The sequence below is a fragment of the Manis javanica genome, chromosome 13, assembly GCF_040802235.1.
Source record: "Manis javanica isolate MJ-LG chromosome 13, MJ_LKY, whole genome shotgun sequence".
Classification (NCBI taxonomy): domain Eukaryota; kingdom Metazoa; phylum Chordata; class Mammalia; order Pholidota; family Manidae; genus Manis; species Manis javanica.
Genome location: NC_133168.1, coordinates 41,615,621 through 41,636,925, shown reverse-complemented (window position 1 = coordinate 41,636,925; position 21,305 = coordinate 41,615,621). Strand labels below are relative to the sequence as shown.

The following is a 21,305-nucleotide window of genomic DNA, read 5'->3' as shown; positions in this document are numbered from 1 at the left end:
CTGGATATGGGAGAATTTATTGACATTAAGCCACTCATCAGTGGCTTGGAATTAACAGTTCAACAGACACTCCGATCTGATCCCAATACTTTGTTGGTTTGGCCCCCTGTAGTTTGGACATGATCATGGTCTCGAGATTTATCTAGATTGGAAACTGGATGAGAGACCACGATTATCTCTGCAGAGTGATCTTTATATACGATATCTCATGGTGTGTCTCGGCATTCCAACTGTGTCCTACAACTTGCAAAAATAAATCTCTATACCTTAAATGTGCCAAATCTGATCCTTTTCGATGCAGCCCATCTACTTCTTCAGCCTCCTCACCTCCTCTAACCCTAAGCACCATAATATGCTACACTCTATTTCCTTGACTCTTCTATTGGGTTAAGAGGTGATTCTGGGTTTTCTTAGCACCTACCTGGCGCATCTCTTTAGTGTAATACTTAATTGCACTATGTTGTAATTGTTGATTTCTTTCTCTCTGTTAGATTATGACGGGGTTCTCATCAGTTCTTCTCATCAGTTCCTAGTAAGGTGCTTGGTAAGGAATAGGAAGTCAATAGATGTCAGCAGTCAGGGGTACACATCGCTGCAGCATTTCGACACCATTCACGCAATTAAACCTTATCAGGCTGCTTACAGTTTCGCCTCTATTATTTTACTTTTATTGACTCTTTTCTTTCGTACTCCTTTGCTCCCCACTACAACACCGAGGCTTTGAAGGGTGAGCGCACCTGAGCTTTCCCCGGAGCGCTGGGGCAGGTCTTGTAGTGCCCCGTCCCACCTGCGAGCACACGTCAACGTGCTGACGTCCTCGCGGCGCTGACGTCCCACCGCCCAGCCACCGCCAGAGCCTTCCGGCTTCTGTCCGGGCCAGTTAAAGCGCTGTTGGAACTGAAGGCCACCAGCGACGTAGTACCGAGTGGGTCGGGACCTCTGCTTTCCCAAAGTAAGGTGACTTGTTTTCCTGGACCTCGCGCGGGCAGCCGAGCACACACCTCCAGGCGCTGGCCGCGGTCTTCCGGGGGGACGGCGCTGAGCAGAGCCGGGGGCTGGGTAGGGTTGCGCGTGCGCAGTGCGCGGCTTTTGCTCAGAGCCGGAGTAATGGACGTGAGCGTTTGATTCTGATACAGGATGGCCCGTTTCTCCGGCGAGGACGAGGTGATGCTGCAGGCGATGCTGAGGCAGTTGTTCCAGAGCGTGAAGGAGAAAATCACGGGTGCTCCCTCCCTGGAGTGCGCTGAGGAGATCCTCTTACATCTGGAGGAAACTGATGAAAATTTTCACAAGTAAAATTGCTTTTGATATCTTAAGCAAACAAACCAGCTGCTCTGTAAAAGGTCAAAGTGCAGTTAGAGAAAGAATGCTCATTTGTTGTAAAAATAATGCCCCGTTTGGAGGTTCAGTTTTTCTTTTATTTACCCAAATTACGAATTTATGTATTTATTCTTATTTTCCCAAACCCCTGCCCCTCTGTGTTTATCGCCACACCAACATATCCCAACTCTCCATTTCTTCTCCAGGCAACACAGTAACCTCAACTGTAAATTCATATTCTTTTAAGAGCAGTTCTGTTTTTAAAGGGATTCTTATCAGTATGTCTAAAACCAATGAGTTCCCAGGATTTCTATTTCTTTGCTAATCTGATTATTTTATGGCTGCACCAAATACCCATTCTGAGCACTGCAGGAATACTGAAGTGAAATTAAATTCTTATGGAATAGCTTAAGCCCCTATAAAAAATAAGGCACATGCCCAAATGTCATTTATAAGTGTCAGGAATATAAGATACATAGAAGAGGTGTAGAGTATTCTGGGTTTGGGAAGAGAAGAGATGGAAAATTTGGTTAGAGAGGTACCATTTGAGATAAATCATAAAAGGATGTATTTCTTTAGAGACCTGTGTTTTTCCTTTGGTTTGGTCCATGTAAATTACATTAAGTCACTATTGAAAAATACACTCTGGGTGCCTCAATTCGTTGTTATTAGTAGTAGTATTTTTAATTCAGTGTTTACATTTCATTTTGGTCCTACAGAGATTACATTTCAAATTTTTCTTATGTTACCTTTATTGACCCTTAAGAGTACTTTCAAGTTCTACTTACCAGGAACTCCTATGCTATTGATATGTAGGCATCAGGGGGTTCTGGAGCCCTTTAATTTTATATGCCAAAGTTTGCTTCACTTGCAGTTTTAACGGGGGAGTATTTATAGTTTTCCCTGGATTCTCAAGGGAGTTTTCAGAAGTGTGGGAGCAATTCTTGTTAATACAGAGTTTCTGATGTCATTAGTATTTATGGTTATCCATTTTTTTAAAAGTTTCCATTATTCTTATTTATTTCTTCATTAAGTCCACTACTAAAAGCTATTATTGAATGATTAATATTATTTTGGAGATCCTAGAGACTAGCTTTCATTGGTTAGCTATAGAATGATTGCAACTATCTCAAATTAAGGTTTGATCAACAGTGTTTTTAAACTCATGTATTGCCAATTAACCACATACAAACCCACATGAAGCATTAAGTTTGGGATTTCATTTCTGGTTTTTACTTCATTACTTAAACAGCTCATTTGTTGTTAAAATAATTCATAGGTTGGAGGTTCATCTTTTTGTTTATTTACCCACATGATGAATTTATGTATTTATTCTTTACTTATTTTCCAAAACTTCTGCCTCTATGTTTCTATCGCCACACCCAAAATATCACAATTTTCCATTTCTTCTCCAGGTAACACAATAACTTCAATTGTAAATTATTCACATTCTTTTAAGAAGAGTTCTGTTTTTTAAAGGGATTCCTTTCACTATAACTAAAAACAGTGAATTCCCAGAATCCCAGTAAATAGTTATTTCAAGTAATTTATATATTACTGTGTTAGTTTTTGCTAGGATCATATTCTGGGCATTTGCTCATTTCACTTAGTTTTCAAATTTATTTGTATGAAGTGTTTCATTGTTATCTTGTTACCTTTTTAATATTACCAGTATTAGTAGTTTATATCTGACTTTTTATTTTTGTGTATTTGTGCCTCCCTTTTTTGTTCTTGTTTTTCTTTGCTGTAAGTTTATATATTTTATTATCAAAGAGCCAGCTATTGGTTATGATTTCTTTTATGTGTTTATATTATGGTTCTTTAACTTTTGCTCATTGTTTTCCTACCTGGGAAAGTTTTAAAACTTCTGTAATGAATGGTTCAGTTAATTAATTTTCAGCTTTTCTTCTTTTTTAAAAAAGGTAAACATTTCAAGCTATATATTTGCCTATAAATATTGCTGTGGCATTTTAAAATGATTTTTGGGTGTTGAGGCATGTGAGCTTTTATGTATTTTGGATGTCAATCCTTTATTGGATGTGTCATTTATGAATATATTCTCCCATACTGTAGGCCGCCTCTTTGGTATACTGATGGTGTCCTTTGCTGTACAGAAGCTTTTTAGTTTGATGTAGTCCCCCTAGTTTATTTGTGCTTTTGTTTCCCTTGCCCGAGGAAATATGTTCATGAAAAAGTAGCTCATGTTTATGATAAGAGAGTTTTGCCTATGTTTTCTTCTGAGAGTTTTATGGTTTCATGACTTACATTCAGGTGTTTGATCGATTTTGAGTTTACTTTTGTGTACAGTTTTATTCTCTTACATGTAGCAGTCCAATTTTGCCAACACCAGTTGTGGAAGAGCCTGTCGTTTCCCCATTGTATGTCCATAGCCCCTTTATCATATATTAATCAGCCATATATGTGTTGGTTTATATCTGGGCTCTCTCTTCTGTTCCATTGATCTATGGGTCTGTTCTTATGCCAGTACCAAATTGTCTTGATTACTGTGGCTTTGTAGTAGAGCTTGAAGTTGGGGAGCGTAATCCTTCCAGCTTTATTTTTCCTTCTCAGGATTGCTTTGGCTATTTGGGGTCTTCTGTGGTTCCATATGAATTTTAGAACTATGTTCTAGTTCATTGAAAAATGCTGTCAGTATTTTGATAGGGATTGCATTGAATCTGTATATTGCTTTAGGTAGGATGGCCATTTTGACAATATTAATTCTTTCTATCCATGAGCATGGAATGTATTTCCACTTATTGGTGTCTTCTTTAATTTCTGTCATGAGTATCTTATGGTTTTCAGGACATATGTCTTTCACCTCCTTGGTTAGGTTTATTCCTAGGTATTTATTCTTTTTGATGCAATTGTGAATGGAATTGTTTTCCTGATTTTTTTTTAGTTCATCGTTAATATATAGGAATGCAACAGATTTCTGTGTATTAATTTTGTATCCTGCACCTTTGCTGAATTCAGATATTAGTTCTAATAGTTTTGGAGTGGATTCTTTAGGGTTTTTTTATGTACAATATCATGTCATCTGCGAACAGTGACAATTTAACTTCTTCCTTACCAATCTGTATACCTTTTATTTCTTTGTGTTGTCTGATTGCTCTGGCTACGAACTCCAGAACTGTGTTAAATAAAAGTGGGGAGAGTGGGCATTCTTGTCATGTTCCCTGTCTTAGAGGAAAACTGTTAGCTTTTCACTGTTAAATAGATGATAGCTGTGGGTTTGTTGTATATGGCCTATTATGTTGAGGTCCTTGCCCTCTATCCCCATTTTGTTTACAGTTTTTATCATGAATGGATGTTGAATTTTGTCAAATGCTTTTTCAGCATCTATGGAGATGATCATGTAATTTTTGTGCTTTTTTTTGATGTAGTGGATGATGATGAAGGATTTTCAAATCCATCCTTGCATCCCTGGGATGAATTCCACTTGGTCATGATGTATTATCTATCTGATGTATTTTTGAATTCGGTTTGAAAATATTTTGTTCAGTATTTTTGCATCTATGATCATCAGCAGTATTGGTTTTTAATTTTTTTTTTGTGGTGTCTTTGCCTGGTTTTGGTTTTAGAGTAATGCTGGCTTCATAGAATGAGTTGAAAGTATTCCCTCAACTACTTTTTGGAAAACTTTAAGGAGGATAGGTATAAGGTCTTCTCTAAATGTTTGATAAACTTCAGTGGTGAAGGCAAATGATCCAGGAGTTTTGTTCTTGGGTCGTTTTTGATTATTGATTCAATTTCATTGCTGGTAATTGGTGTGTTCAGATTTCCTGTTTTTTCCTGGGTCAGTCTTGGAAGGTTATTTTTTATAGAAAGTTATCCATTTCTTCTAGATTATCCAGTTTGTTAGCATATAATTTTTCTAGTATTATCTAATAATTCTTTTCATTTCTGTGGTGTCCGTAGTGATTTTTCCTTTCTCACTTCTGATTCTATTTGTGTGTGTAGATTCTCTTTTTTTCTTGATAAGTCTGGCTAGGGGTTTATCTATTTTGTTTATTTTCTCAAAGTACCAGCTCTTGGTTTTATTAATTCTTTCTATTGTTTTATTCTTCTGAATTTTATTTATTTCTTCTCTGATCTTTATTGTGTCCCTCCTTCTTCTGACTTTGGGCCATATTTGTTCTTCTTATTCCAGTTTCAATAATTGTGAATTTGGACTGTTCATTTGGGATTGTTCTTCCTTCTTTAAATAGGCCTGAATTGCTGTATACTTTCCTTTTATAACTGCCTTCACTGCATCCCACAGAAGTTCTGGCATTGAGCTGTTTTCTTCATTTATCTTCATATTTTGTTTGATCTCTGTTTTAATTTGGTTATTGATCCATTGATTACTTAGGAGCATGTTGTTAAGCCTGCATGTGTCTGTAAGCCTTTTTGTTTTCTTTGTACAATTTATTTCTAGTTTCATACCTTTGTGATCTGATAAGTTTGTTGGTACAATTTCAATCTTTTTGAATTTGCTGAGGCTCTTTTTGTGGCCTAGAATGTGATCTGTGATCTACTCTGGAAAATGTTCCATGCGCACCTGAGAAGAATGTATATCCTCCTGCTTTTGGGTGGAATGTTCTGTAGATGTCTGTTAGTTCCATCTCTTCTAATGTATTGCTCAGTGCTTCTGTCTCCTTACTAATTTTCTGTCTGATTGATCTGTCCTTTGGAGTGAGTAGTGTGTTGAAGTCTCCTAAAATGAATCATTGCCTTCTATTTCCCCCTTTATTCTGTTAGTATTGTTGCACATATTTGGGTGCCCCTATGTTGGTTGCATAGTTATTTATAATGATTATATCCTCTTGTTGGGCTGACCCCTTTATCATTATATAATGTCCTTCTTTGTCTCTTGTGACTTTCTTTGTTTTGAAGTCTATTTTATTTGATACATGTATTACAACTCCTGTTTTTTTCTCCCTGTTGTTTGCATGAAGTATCTTTTTCCATCCATTCACTTTTAGTCTGTGTATGTTTTTGGGTTTGAAGTGAGTCTGTTGTAGGCAGCATAGAGATGGGTCTTCCCTTTTTATCCATTCTGTTACTCTCTGTCTTTAATTGGTGCATTCAGTCCATTTACATTTAGGGTGATTATCAATAGAAATGTACTTACTGCCATTGCAGGCTTTGGATTCATTGTTACCAAAGGTTCAATGGCAGCTTCTTTGCTATCAAACAGTCTACCTTAACTCACTTAATGTGCTATTATAAACACAATTTGAAGATTCTTTTTTCCCTTTCTTTTTCTTCCTCCTCCACTGTTTATATGTTAAGTGTCATATTCTGTCCTCTTTGTGTATCCCTTGACTGACTTGTGGGTAGCTGATTTAATTTTGCATTTGGCTAGTAATTTAATTGTTCTGCTTCCTTTACTGTGGTTTTATTTCCTCTGGTGACAGCTATTTAGTCTTAGGAGTACTTCCATCTAGAGCAGGCCCTTTAAAATACATTGTAGAGATGGTTTGTGGGAGGTGAATTCCCTCAACTTTTACTTATTTGGGAATTGTTTAATGCCTCCTTCAGATTTAAATGGTAATCTTGCCTGGTAGAGTATTCTTGGTTAGAGGCCCTTCTGTTTCATTGCATTGAATATATCATGTCATTCCCTTCTGGCTTATAAGGTTTCTGCTGAGAAGTCTGATAATAGTCTCATGGGTTTTCCTTTGTAGGTGATTTTTTTTCTCTCTCTGGCTGCTTTTAATACTCTGTCCTAGTCTTTGATCTTTGCCGTTTTAATTATTGTATGTCTTGGTGTTGTCTTCCTTTGGTGCCTTGTGTTGGGATATCTGTGGGCTTCCATGGTCTGAGAGACTATTTCCTTCCCAAGACTGGGGAATTTTTCAGCAATTACTTCTCAAAGTCACTTTCTATCCCTTTTTTTCTCTCTCTTTCTTCTGGTATCGCTATAATGTGAATATTGTTCTGTTTGGATTGGTCACACAGTTCTTTTTTTATTTATTATTTATTTATTTTTTTGGTACCATTAATCTACAATTACATGAAGAACACTACCTACTAGGCTCCTCCCCTCACCAAGTCCCCCTCACATACGCTTTCACAATCACTGTCCATCTGCATATTAAGATGCTATAAAATGACTACTTGTCTTCTCTGTGTTGCACAGCCCTCCCTGTACCCCCCACACACTATACATGCTAATTGTCATGCCCTCTTTCTTTTACCCCACCCTTATCCCTCCCTTCCCACCCATCCTCCCCAGTCCCTTTCCCTTTGGTAACTGTTAGTCCATTCTTGGGTTCTGTGATTCTGCTGCTGTTTTGTTCCTTCAGTTTTCTTTTGTTCTTATACTCCACATATGAGTGAAATCATTTGGTACTTGTCTTTCTCCGCCTGGCTTATTTCACTGAGCATAATACCCTCTAGGTCCATCCATGTTGTTGTGAATGGTAGGATCTGTTTTTTTCTTATGGCTGCATAATATTCCATTGTGTATATGTACCACATCTTCTTTATCCATTCATCTACTGATGGACATTTAGGTTGCTTCCATATCCTGGCTATTGTAAACAGTGCAGCGATAAACATATGGGTGCATCTGTCTTTTTCAAACTGGGCTGCTGCATTCTTAGGGTAAATTCCTAGAAGTGGAATTCCTGGGTCAAATGGTATTTCTATTTTGAGCATTTTGAGGAACCTCCATACTGCTTTCCACAATGGTTGAACTAGTTTACATTCCCACCAGCAGTGTAGGAGGGTTCCCCTTTCTCTGCAACCCTGCCGGCATTTGTTGTTATTTGTTTTTTGGATGGTGGTGATCCTTACTGGTGTGAGGTAATATCTCATTGTGGTTTTAATTTGCATTTCGCTGATGATTAGTAATGTGGAGCATCTTTTCATGTGCCTGTTGGCCATCTGGATTTCTTCTTTAGAGAACTGTCTATTCAGCTCTTCTGCCCATTTTTTAATTGGATTATTTGCTTTTTAATTGTTGAGGTGTGTGAGCTCTTTATATATTTTGGATGTCAATCCTTTATTGGATCTGTCATTTATGAATATGTTCTCCCATACTGTAGGATACCTTTTTGTTCTATTGATGGTGTCCTTTGCTGTACAGAAGCTTTTTAGCTTGATATAGTCCCACTTGTTCATTTTTGCCTTTCTTTCCCTTGCCCAGGGAGATATGTTCATGAAGAAGTCACTCATGTTTATGTCCATGAGATTTTTGCTTAAGTTTTTGTCTAAGAGTTTTATGATTTCATGACTTATATTCAGGTCTTTGATCCATTTGGAGTTTACTTTTGTGTATGCAGTTAGACAGTGATCCAGTTTCATTCTCTTACATGTAGCTGTCCAGTTTTTCCTGCACCATCTGTTGAAGAGACTGTCGTTTCCCCATTGTATGTCCATGGCACCTTTATCATATATTAATTGGCCATATATGTTTGGGTTAATGTCTGGAGTCTCTATTCTGTTACACTGGTCTGTGGCTCTGTTCTTGTGCCAGTACCAAATTGTCTTGATTACTGGGTCACAAAGTTCTTTTAATATTTTTTCATTCCTAGAGATCCTTTTTTCTCTCTGTGCTTCAGCTTCTTTGTAATCCTTGTCTCTAATTTCTATTAAATTTACCATCTCCTGTACCTCATCTAATCTGCTTCTAAATCCCTCCATTGTATGTTTCATTTCAGCAACTATATTTTCTAAGGTGTCTGTTTTCCTTCGAAATTTATTCCTTTGTTCTTGAATATTTTTCTGTAGCTCCATTAGGATGCTTATAACTTTCATTTTAAATTCTTTTTCAGGAAGATTGATTATTTTTGTCTCACTGAGCCCTCTTTCTGGTGTTTGAGGAATTTTGGATTGAACAAGGTTCTGCCTTTCATAATCCTATTGTATACTGAGAAATATTAGGTTTGTGTAGGTGTCACCCTCTAGTGCTCAGAAGCTTGCCCTTTGGAACTATCCAGTACCTGGAGCAATTGCAGTGGTCACTGGCAAGCAGTGCTGGTGCCTACCGTAAAGAGTGAGCCCTTTCCTTATTCCCATCTGCAGTGCCTGTGCCTCTGCTGTCATGGGCAGTGGGCCCTGCAGGGAGTAGCCTCTCGGTTAATCCCCTAAGCTGCCGTGGGTGGGGCTGCCCTCTGGCTGACCTGGAGCAATTCTGGGGGGCTTGCAGGCGAGCAGCATGGGTTTCTGCCAATAGGAGAAAGCCCTTTCCTGCTTCCCGGCCTCTGTACCTGTCTCAGCTGTCAGGACCATTGAACAGTGCGCAGGGAGCAGGTTTTGCATTAAGGCCCTAAGCAGCCATGGACTGGGCTGCCCTCTGGCTGGCCTGGAGCGATGGCAGGGCTCGTAGGTGAGTGGTGCCAGTGTCTGTTAGGAGTACAAAGCCCTTACCTGCCTCCTGGCTGCTGTGCTTGCCTCCACTGTCAGGGCCAGTGAGCCGCATGCAGGAAGAAGCCACTGTTACGCCATGTAGTTGGTGTAGTCAGGGCTGCTCTCCAGCTGGTCTGAAACGATTTGTGAGGGCCACAGGTTTTCACACAGGTACCAGTGTGGAGGAAGATGTGGCAGGCTGCTTCTCATGGTGAGGCGCTTCAGGGCTGCGTTGCCAGTCAGTTATGGAGCGCCTGAAGCTCGTGAAAGTTCCCAACCTGCTGGGCTGACTGTGCCAGGATGATTTTGTACACCTGTTCCTTCTCTTGAATACTTGCCCCCTTAGCAGCACTCCCACTATTGGGAAGTCTTTCAAAGCACCCACCTTTCTTTTGTCCCAGGGCAGCTGGTTGTGGGAACCTGTTTGCAGTCTTAGTCTCTGATGTTGGTTTTCAGCCCCTCTAATCTCCAAAGCACCATGCGGTGTGGGTCTGTGCTCCTGGAGTAGATTTCTAGGGCTGGGTATTTGGCACTCCTTGGCTTCTACTACCTCTCTGGCTCTGATTCTCTTGCTCCTGTCAGTGAGCTGGGGTAGGGGGAGTGCTTGGTTCCCGCTGGGTCATGGTTTTATTACTTCACCCTTTTTCATGAGATGTTCTCTTTTCACAGATGTAATCTTGGCTGGTGCAATCTTATTTCTGGTCACTCTTTTAGGAATAGTTGTATTTGCTGTATTTTCATATTTTATGTGGTTTTGGAATATTTCTGCCTCACTTCTCACACTGCCATCTTTTTTTCTCTTTTAGGTTTTAATGTCCCTCTTTTAGACATGTTTGGAAAAAGATAGATTGCATTCATTTGGTAATAGTACCATTGAAACCAAATTTTTTTTCCTCACTAAAATAAGGTTAGTCAAATATATATTTGGTATATTTGGTGAGAAAAGTGTCAAAGTACAAGAAAATACTGTATGATAAAGCAACAGTTTTTGGATTAGATTATCACCATTAAGTAGAGGGAAAGTGAAATTTAGTATGGTCAGGTATTTTGTGTAGGATTGTAAGATTGATCAGTGTAAGGTTTAGAACTTAAACCTGAAACAGATATATTCATAGATTTCTAAAAATAAAACAATTATAAACCTATTTATTTCTTGTATAGATCATATCCTTTAACTATAACACAATTATTAGAAAATTTTTAAATGAACAATAAATAATAGACCAATTAAAATAGAAATAAACCAAAGTTGTATTTATTGTAGTCAATGACAAAGACATATTATTCTGTAAGTCTATAGTCTTGGTCTTTCCAGCACTATTAGAATGTGTTAAGTATGGAAATGTTAATACAGAAGAGTCTGCTAAAATTAAATTTGAAAGGAAAGGACCATAATTGTAGCCAAGGTGACTTAAAGTCTACTGAGGATCTTCTAAAATAAGTTATTAAGAATACTTTTTTTAAAGGAAAGTTTTGTATTTCTTAAATAGAAATTTTAAACATGGAGGAAATTTACCAGTATCATTAATGGTCAGGGTTGTGTAATGCTTAGGGTGAAAAGGTATTGAAAGGTCAAACTAGTGTCCTGCAAGCCATATTTGGTCTATGAATGGGTTTCTTTGGCTTAGTTTAAAAAAAAAATACAGCATTTAAAAATCGGAAGATAGCACATAGAAAAGAAAAAGTTTTCTGGCTTTTCTTAAAAAATTGAAAGATTAACACCAGGCTTATATTCTTAAGTAGCAAGAAGTGGCTAGAGCCATATAAAAGCTCTACCACTTAGCTGAGGCATGTCCTTTTAGTTTACTACCACCTCTATCCTTCTCTCTCTTACACATGGTTGGCTACTTCTAGATTTTATGGGGTGCTTCCATGAATTCAGATGGTACTTGTCTTCTCCCTGTAACATCTGAGTTTGCAATCTCTGGAATAAGTATAGGACTTTTTGAAAGTCATTTTTGGCATTCAGGGCTTTTACTTTTTTAAAACTGTTTTATTAAGTTATTATTGATATATACTCTTATGAAGGTTTCACATGAAAAACAATGTGGTTAGTACATTCACCTATGTGATCGAAACCCCCTCCCCCTCACCCCATACCCTATTTCAGTCACTGTCCATCAATGTAGTAAGATGCCACAGAGTCATTATTTGCCTTCTCTGTGCTACCCTGAAACAGCCCTACTTTTAAGAGAAGTTACTTGGATTCTTGCTTATCACGTGTTGGATTAGTCAGGGCTTTTTCTTTTATACAAAATGAGATTAGTACATCTCCAGAATAATTTATAAAAATGATGCAGTGGGTTGATTAAAAAATCTGCAGTTATCAGTGTTTTGGATTAGATACAGATTTCATAAGAACAAGTGGATGGCACCAACACTACCAGATTTATAAAAATGCAACACAGTTCTTAATTTTTCAGAGTATTTCTCCCAGCCAATAGCAAAAATAATTTTCTCACCTGGGGCACCATTATAGAAGAACATCATTACTTCTAGATTTTATGGGGTGCTGCCATGAATTCAGATGGTAAAAGAATCAATATAAAGTGAATTGCTGTATGAGAATTTGAAGACTTGGGTTACTCTTATCCAGAGAGTAGAAGGGCTCGCTGGAAGAAATGACTTTGTTCACTAATTAGAGATTGGCCATCTGTAAAATGGGGGAAGTATCTATCCTGAAATTGTTGTGAAGATTCTAGGTAATATATGCACACCTAACATAGGGCCTGTGCTGACTTTTTTTTCTGCATAGGGTTGATAAGTGAACTCATGATATTTACAGCATTTGTTTTTTAAATATTTATTTCAGCTATGAATTTGTGAAATATCTCAGACAGCATATTTGTGACACTTTGGGGTCTATGATTGAAGAAGAAATGGATAAATGGACATCTGATAAAAATCAGGGTGAGGAACCTGGCTATGACACAGTTGTACAGCATGTCACTAAAAGAACTCAGGCATCTAAAGAGTGAGTATTCCCACAATACCTTTAAGTAACTTTTCTCTAAGAAGGTCTCCTTGAAAGCACCCCAACTCATGTGAATGAGTCTTTAAAACAATGAGTCAGATACTGCCATTCAACATTGAAGACTTCTTATCTCATTCAGAGTAAAATCCAGAGTTTCTTCTATAGCCTGCAAGGCCCACTGTATCATCTGCTCCCTCTCCTGCCTCATTTCTTGTTACATTTCCTCTCACACTGCTCCAGCCACACTGGTATTATTCTTTCTCAAACAAGCCAAGCAAAACCCACCTTGAGGAATTTGGTTGTATTACTTTTGCTACTTTAGAATGCCCTTTCTGTAAATATTTGTGTGACTTATTCCTTACTTTGTCATTTTTTTAGACTTAATTTTAGAGCAGTCTTAGGCTCACATCAAAATTTAGCAAGAAGGTTACAGAGGTTTCTTTCCCATGTGTCCCCTAGTCTGATACTTGCATAGCCTCCCCCATTGTCAACAGCCCCCACCAGAGTGGTGTGTTTGTTTCAACTGAGGAACCTACATTGACACATCATATTTACCCAGAGTCCATAGTTTATTTTACATGAAGGTTTACTCTTGGTGTTGTACATTCTGTGGGTTTGGATAAATGTATGATTATATCTATTCATCATTATAGTCTCCTACACAGTAGTTTCACTGCCCAGAAGATCTTTGTGCTCTGCCTGTTCATCTCTTCCTCTCCCAGTCCATGTCAACCACTGATTTTTTTGCTGTCTCCAAAAGTTTTGCCTTTTGCAGAATATGTCATATTTTGAAACATAATTTATACCCTTCCAGATTGGCTTCTTTCACGTAGTAATAAGCATTTAAGTTTCTTCCATGTCTTTTCTTGGTTTGATAGCTCATTCCTTTTTAGCAATGAGTAATATACCATTGTCTGGATGTACCAGACATCTTGGTTGCTTCCAAGTTTTGGCAATTATGAATATAGTTGCTGTAAACATTGTGTGGATGTTTTTGTGTAGACTTATGTTTTCAGATCCTTTAGATAAATAATGAGTGCAATTGCTTTAACATATGATAAGAGTATGTTTAGTTTTGTAAGAAACTTCCAAAATGTCTTCTAAAGTAGCTATATCATTTTGCATTCGTACCAGCAATGTATTGGAGTTCTTGTTGCTCTACTGACTTGTCAGCATTCAGTATTGTCAGTGTTGCAGATTTTGGCCATTCTAATAGTGTGTAATAGTATCTCATTGTTTTAGTTTGAATTTCCCTGATGACCTAATGTAGAGCATCTTTTCATATGCTTGTCATCTGTATGTCTTCTTTGGTGAGGTGTATGTTAAGATCTTTGACCCATTTTTTAATTTGCTTGTTCTTTTATTGTTATTTTAAGAGTTTTTTATATTGTGGATAATAGTCTTTTTTTTATCAGGTATGTCTTTTGCATATATTTTCTTCCATTCAGTGTCTTATCTTTGTATTCTCTTGACAGTATCTTTCACAGAGCAGAAAATTTTAATTTTTATGAAGTCCAACTTATCATTTAATGAATCATGCCTTTGGTGTCATATCTGAAAAGCTATACCAAACCCAAGGTCGTCTAGATTTTTTCCTGTTATTTTCTGTGATCCAGTCTGTAATCCATTCTGAATTAATTTTTGTGAAGGGTTTAAGGTGCATGTCTAGAACCATGTTTTTGCATGTTGCTGTCCAGTTGAAATCATGTGCCTGTGTTCCAGTAAAACTTTATTTATAAAAAGAGGTGGTAGGTTAGTTTAGGTCCAGAGTACATATTTTGCCCTAGCCCTATTGGTATCGCCTTTATCTGTATAGTTGAAGCAGCCACATTAACTTCACAACTGACTTCAAACCTGAACAGGGGTAGGGAGAGTGGAGGGCAAGATTCTTTATTTAATCACTTTCCATTGACTGAAACTTGGTCATGTGCTTATACCTATTTACAATGGAGATTGGAAAGTTTAATACCTAGCTGATGACCATGTATCCACAGCAAAAACTTTGGGGAGGGTATTTCAACCTAATACTATATGGAAGATGGGTAGGATGGATACTGAGGACATTAATAAACCCTCTCACAAGGTTCATTCAACCTAGTCTGACAGTAGTCTTGGAAGACTATAAAAGGTAAGGTGGTCATTTAGGAGCTCAGTTTTTATGAAGTTCATTTTAACTCTATAGAACTGTAAGATATCAGTGCTGGAAAATATCTCAGAAATAATTAATTCTAAGCCCCTCATTTTGTAGGACCAGAGAGAAAAATTAAGTGACTTTTCCAGAGTGGTACAGTTGTTTGATATTGGAGTCCAGTATGGAGCCTGTCTTTCTCTTAGTTCCCTTTTGGGGGTACTATTCTATGTATGTTGCCCTGCAAAAGTTTTTATGTTGTACTTTTTACCGTGACTTGTATTCTTGACTCCCTCTAATCCACTATAGATTCCTAAGGGCAGGAATTTTGTGGTCTATACATATCTGACCTCCATCCCTTTATAAATGCTCCATGTATATTGTTTATTGCCTGAAGGAAATGAGGAACAGTGTAGATTTTGCTTGATTTAGTACTTTGCAAACTGTGCCTTGGCTAAAGAGGTCATGAGGCTGAAATTTGGTCAGGAGAATGGAAGCCTTAAAAGGAAGCTGAATGGATACCGTGGACATTAGGGAACCATTCTGGCTTTGTGAGCAGTGGGGCAACATGACAACCTGCCTAACCTGCAGTCAAAATAGAGTTTAATACAGAGCCGTAACTGCCATGAAAGAAGGTTTGAGTCTTTTGTCTTATATTTAAGCTCAGTTACTTGAATGTTCTTCATTTTAATTATGATCCAACCTTTGGCATATGATTGTTGATTGAAGGTCTGTCCCCACCAAGTGTAAAATGTGACACAACACATACTTTAGGGCTATAAAAGGCAGGAGAGGTAAGTGGTTTTCTAGTACCTCCTTAATTCATGCTCATTCATGTAGTTCTATCTTTTAGTTATACTCTAATTTGTAGGGTTGCTAGCATATTAGATAATGTTAAAATTGCTTTCTGAAGCTAGATATTTATCCTAATAAAATCTTTGCATGATTTTTATGTACAATAAAACTTTTTAAATTTGGATCACACAAATTAATTTGTGGTGATGATTTGGACACATGACATTTGCTTTGTTAATTCTAGTCTCTGGACTTTAATGTATGTAATATCTTCTAGATGCCTTTGGCACCTGGTTTCTCTCCAGCTGGACCATCATGATTGCTTCCTATTTCAGTTTGAGGGCAGGTGTTGAAACTTAGAATACAGCTTATCTTTTCAGTATTAGAAGATTTGGATTATGAGGCTGTATTACCTGTTGTAATTTAAAGCATAAAGTCTTACTAACTTTTAAATAAACTTTAATAATTTTGGACAGCACTCCTTTTCCTTTGTGACAACTGATTGTATTCTTTAGATAAATATGTTGTTGAAGAAAGTGACAGTGTTAGCTATTAATAAATTTAGCAGGTTAAAACTACTAATATATATTAAGTAAAAGCCATGGAGGTCAAGATTTCTTATTTCTTGATTTGGAGGAAAAAACTAGAGTCATCTCCATCCTTGGATAATATTATAATTCCTAGAATTCTATTTCTAGTAGTAGTATTAAAATTTTCTAAAGGAATACTGAAATACTTTATTAGTCAGAAAATGAAAGCATTTTAATGCTAAGAGCAAAGTTTTATATGTTAGGAAATAACTTTTTATCTCTGGGTAAGCTATTTTGTGTTATAGTTATCCATGTGTAAAAATTAATACAGTAATGATTACCTCACAAAGATTTTAAATATCTTAATGAATATCTTCTATTTTATGAACCATGGATAAAAGATTTTAAAGTATATAGAGTATTTCCTTTCAGTTTTTTTTTTTCTTTGTGTTTGTGATTCTTCAGAAATTACTTAGGGCTGATGTGGCAACAAAGTATCTATTCATATTTTTGCTATAATAATTACAAATTACTTTCCTAATTAGACATTTTGATACCTATTTTTAAAATAGAGGTTTGTACATGGAAGAATTCATTTTTAGGATCTATCAGATTACTTTTATGTGTGAGTAGAACTGTTTGCTCTGTAGATTTTCATTGTTAATGGATGTAGTGGTTTTTATTCATTACCTCCTAGAGCTTTTTCTTATTTTGACTTCTTAGAGTATGCACAGATCTTCTAAGTGGTGTCTATATTCTATTCTATATCCATTTTCCCTTGGTTTATCAAAACTGCAGTGGTCACTATTGAATTCTAGTTCATTTAACCCTTGATATTGAGGTCTGGCTCTCTAGGTGTAAAAAATTTTTAATTAAAAAAATTACTCTTTTTATCTTTTTCTGTGGCCAACTTACCAATATTTCTTGCAGTAGAGTTCATGTTAGTAATTTCAAAAGGTCTGGAGGAAACATGTCTTAAATGAAGTAGGTTTTCTATGGATTTTAATTACCCTTAATCTTACTCTAACTCACTGAGATTTACTTTTATATTCCTTCATTAAATTACTGTATTGTAAATTTTAAGGAGACAGGACTTTATGTTGTTTACATGGCTATACCTTAATGTCAGAGTAGCCTAGGAGTATAGTTTAGCCTTATGTCCAGTTGTCATCCAATTACTGTGGAAGGAGGGAGCATCTTTAGAGGGCTAGCTCTCGCCTACCACTGGGCATTGTCATGCTGCCCTGTGTTTTGTTGCTCAGAGTGGGTAGAGGAGGAAGCTGGAGCCTCCGGGCTTACTTACACTGTATGTACTTCTCCAATTAGTCTAAGGATTGTCCTAGGATTTCTTCCACTCTTTATATCCCCTTACTTTACTTGGAACTTCCCAGACTCTTTCTCACTTTTATAGCAGTTCTCACTTGTATGTGTTTTTCCTCTATGTTGTTCCTAAGCTGTTCCCATCATCTTTCTACCTTTTTGTGTTTTCTGATAAGTTCTGAGACTTAAAAAAAAAAGTAGGAATATATATATTAAATTTAGTTATAGTTACATATTATATGTTATCTATAATATTAAATATGGAAGAATATATTTTAAATTATATAAATTACATATATTTAATAATACAGTTTATATTATATAGAATTTAAAATATGTTTTAAAATTCCTTTAAACTTCAGAATTACAGTCTATTTCTGTCTAAATCTCCCTGCATGATTTATTGCTTTTATGAGAGAAACTTACCTTTTCCTTTTCATTTATGCAGTTACAGTGGTCCATTAGTTAGAAATATAAAGGAAAGTTTCTTTGCTTATTTCCTAATGCATTTCCATTATAATCATGATAAATAATAAATATATGTATCATACTTTATATTTACAAGAAGCTTTTACATATATATTGTAATATATTTCTTGTTACAGACATGTGAAATAGGTCAGCTAGATTGTTTTTATATCATTTTATATGAGGAAAACGAGACTTAATGACAGAGCTGGTAGGTAAAGTAGTGAGGATTTTAATCAAGATTTTCTGATTCTAAGTTTAGTACTTTATTCACTAGGTTTATTTAAATCTTTATGCATTTTTGCTTTAAAAACAGAAATTTCAATTGTCCAGGTTGCATATTACTCAGTTGTAAAATAAAGGGCTAGATTATATTATTTTTATGATTGCATCTAGCTCTAAAGTGCTATTTCTAGAGATTTTGGGGATATGAGTATAATACTAGTAGTGCTTAAGTGTTTGGACTTAATAAATGAAGAAATTTATTACAAGGTCTTTTTGAGATGTTTAGACCAGTAGAGCTGAAAGGGATCTTAAAAATTATCCAGTTCAAACACATACCAATTTCAGGAATCCCTTTCTTAATAATCCCTGCAGTGGGTTTTCTAGCCTCTGTTTGAAAGGACCCCCCTGATATCTTAACTCTAAATTAGGTCTCAGTTGTGGCTACAAGTACCTACAGATATAAAGTGAACGCAGGAGAGAAGAGAAAGGAAGGAGGATAGAGAAAGATAAAACAAGGAATAAATGTGACATATAAAATAAGCTGTGTTTTGGGAGTATGATGTTAACAGTTGACTGTTGCTTATTACTGGCATCCATGCCATTTGGAACATCTTGCCTTATATTCTGTTAATTTTACTACATTGTACCACATAACCAGATGAAGAAACCTGGGAAGTTACACATTTTGGATTCCCTATTAATTTTTATTCTTGTCATATAAGTTTTGTTGTGTCATTTGCTCTTTAAGAAAAACTGACTTAGATTTTTTTTCTCTTTAGAATTATGTTCTTTAAGGGACTTTACAGAAAAAATAATAGGATGGTTTAATTTAGTTGAATGTTCTAATTTGTGCTAATAGTCTTTCTCTTACTAAGGCTGCTTTGAATTTAAAGATACAAAGAAATGATGCATTCCCTGAAGAACACCATGATGGTAGTGGTAGAATCTATGATTAACAAGTTTGAAGAGGATGAGACACGAATTCAGGAGACACAGAAAAAAATCCAAAAGGAGAAAAGCAGTAGTTACTGCACAGACAATTGCTCTGATAGTGATTCATCTTTGAATCAGGTGTGTTGTTTAATTTTGCACTGAAATGATGTTTAATAATCACTAAGTTCAATCTTTATTATTCAGATTTTTTTCTGCTTTCTAGTTTTAAGATTTCAGAAGAAAAATAAATAATACAATGACCTAATGTTAAAGATTTAATCCATGGTGCTAGAATTATATATTCAGTGAATGATTATATTATAATCTTAGACAATTCTTATGATGTGAGTAAGCTACTCTGTTTTGGAAAATAAAATTAAGACTTGAAACAAATCTGTTTAACTTTTAGTTAAACAGATTTCAAATTCTTATTTATTAATGTTCAGCTACATTACAAATGAGATATGGAGATAAGACATTAACCTTATTCATTTTTAGGACATGAAAGTTGCTGTGATTTGTTAGTTTTAAAACAGCCAGCTCTTTTTTGATGTCAGGAGATTTGACATTTTACATTTTCTGTTTCCATGTTATTAGAATCTTGTCATTTGGCTAGAGCAGAGCTAAGAGAAAGATAGGCCAGTGGCTATATTAGTTCTAATAGAAGAAAAAGGAAGCTGGGTAGACTGGAGCCTAGGCATGCACCATGAATTTCCACACACAGACTTTCAGGTCAGATGGAGTTTTGTCTGACCTTCATGTGAAACTTACCTGATAATTTTAGTGAAGCATTTTCACTGAATTAGCTCTAACATAGGGATATAAATATAATGTAGATCCTAATCATAAAACATAAAGGGATTTGAGGAGTTTAGGTAAAACATGAAAAAAGTGTGTATATTGGTCACAGTTGAGACTGCATTTCTATGGGAAAAATGTCTTTGGAAGTAGTCAAAGCAGAACTTAAAAGCTGTTCAGCTCAGCTCATCTATCATTGCTTCATTTAGCAGGAGAGATTGTGCTTAGTTTTGAATTTTACAAATCAGGTTGATTACCTGATATGATGGAGGAAGTGCCAAAGGTTCTAGATTTTCTTCATATTGTAGCTCATAATAAAAATCACTCCTTGTTGATGAACTCTTTGGAAGACCCTGGGCTATAGAGATTTTAGTTCAGTTTACAATCAGATGGCTTATGCAGTAGGTTTACTGAATTGCTTCTGCAGATCAAGGACTTTCTAGAATTAAAAGGCACAGAAAAAACCAAACTTTAGGAATTTAGGGGCTCACAAGATTATACATTTTTACTTAGTAGATGATGAGTCTGTATACATTGAAGTTGAACCACAGGAGAAAAGAAAAATGGAGCATTGTTAATTTGTTCTAAGAAGTACAGGTATTTAGATCTAAATAGGACTAATTGAGTAGAAGAGGTGTTAATCCCAAATGCTAAATTATTTCTACTCATAAAATTACAGATTTTTGAAGAAATTCAAAGATTTGATAGAAATGGGGCCATGCTTTCAGAAGATGTTCTTGTTTATATTTTGCTTTTATTCTTGAGAAGGATTAATAGTTTAAGTTTTTATATGGCTTACTTTGGGATGTCCACAGGGTATGTCTATATCGGGTTCTTGTGATTAACAGGGCTAGACACCAGGGACATTTGGCACACTCTGGAAGGCTGAGACTCTAGCCACTTGTGCAGGACAGGCACACTCCTCTGGTCCCACTGAGACCCAACACAGAGGCAGTATTTGAAAGGTCTGCCAGCAGTGGAAGGGGTGTCAGAGGCCCAAGGGTTGGATGGAGCTCTCTCTGCAAGAGAAAGAGTAGGTAGATGATAGCTCCCCAGCCCTCCCTCAGCCCAAAAATTTGGGCACTGTGGGGAGCCCTGGGTGCTCCATCCCCCTCACTGGCAGCTCATCCCCGAAGCGCTTTCCTGCACACTGCTGGCATGAAAGCCCACTTGGCCCACCAGCTTCAGACTTTGCTGCCTGACAGGCAGAAGGAAACTCTCCTAGCCTTCTTGGCCCTGTCTCAATCCAATTAGAGAGGCACCTGCAGGAGCCAGCGCCAACAGCTTCTTCTGCATGGGTGGCCAACCCCAGTGCTGCATGCCTTGCTGCCTCTACGGGGCACCCACATAACTTGCTGCAGCAACAAAGCACTGCCCCAAAGTGACTCACCCCCCCCACCCACGTGACCTCCCACCATTTGTAGCTCAGCCTCTGTGAGCCCATGCACCCTTCCACCCTGTGATTCTCTACCAC

General features: G+C 36.8%; 1 protein-coding gene across 7 annotated transcripts in view; it reads left to right on the top strand.

Moving 5' to 3' along the window:
• The first annotated feature begins 469 nt into the window (after positions 1-469).
• Positions 470-21,305, top strand: part of TBC1D32 (TBC1 domain family member 32) — a 207,353-nt gene continuing 186,517 nt past the window's right edge. For 2 of the 7 annotated variants that reach the window (XM_036993536.2, XM_036993559.2), the window contains exons 1-4: positions 642-952; positions 1,137-1,292; positions 12,473-12,634; positions 18,994-19,171. In XM_036993536.2, the coding sequence (XP_036849431.2) occupies positions 1,138-1,292; positions 12,473-12,634; positions 18,994-19,171 (495 nt within the window). In that variant the 5' untranslated portion in view covers positions 642-952; position 1,137. Of the gene's footprint in view, positions 958-1,136; positions 1,293-10,466; positions 10,568-12,472; positions 12,635-18,975; positions 19,172-21,305 lie in introns of those variants that run through there. The other 5 variants (XR_005054532.2, XM_036993532.2, XM_036993541.2 and 2 more) reach the window with 5 other exon arrangements.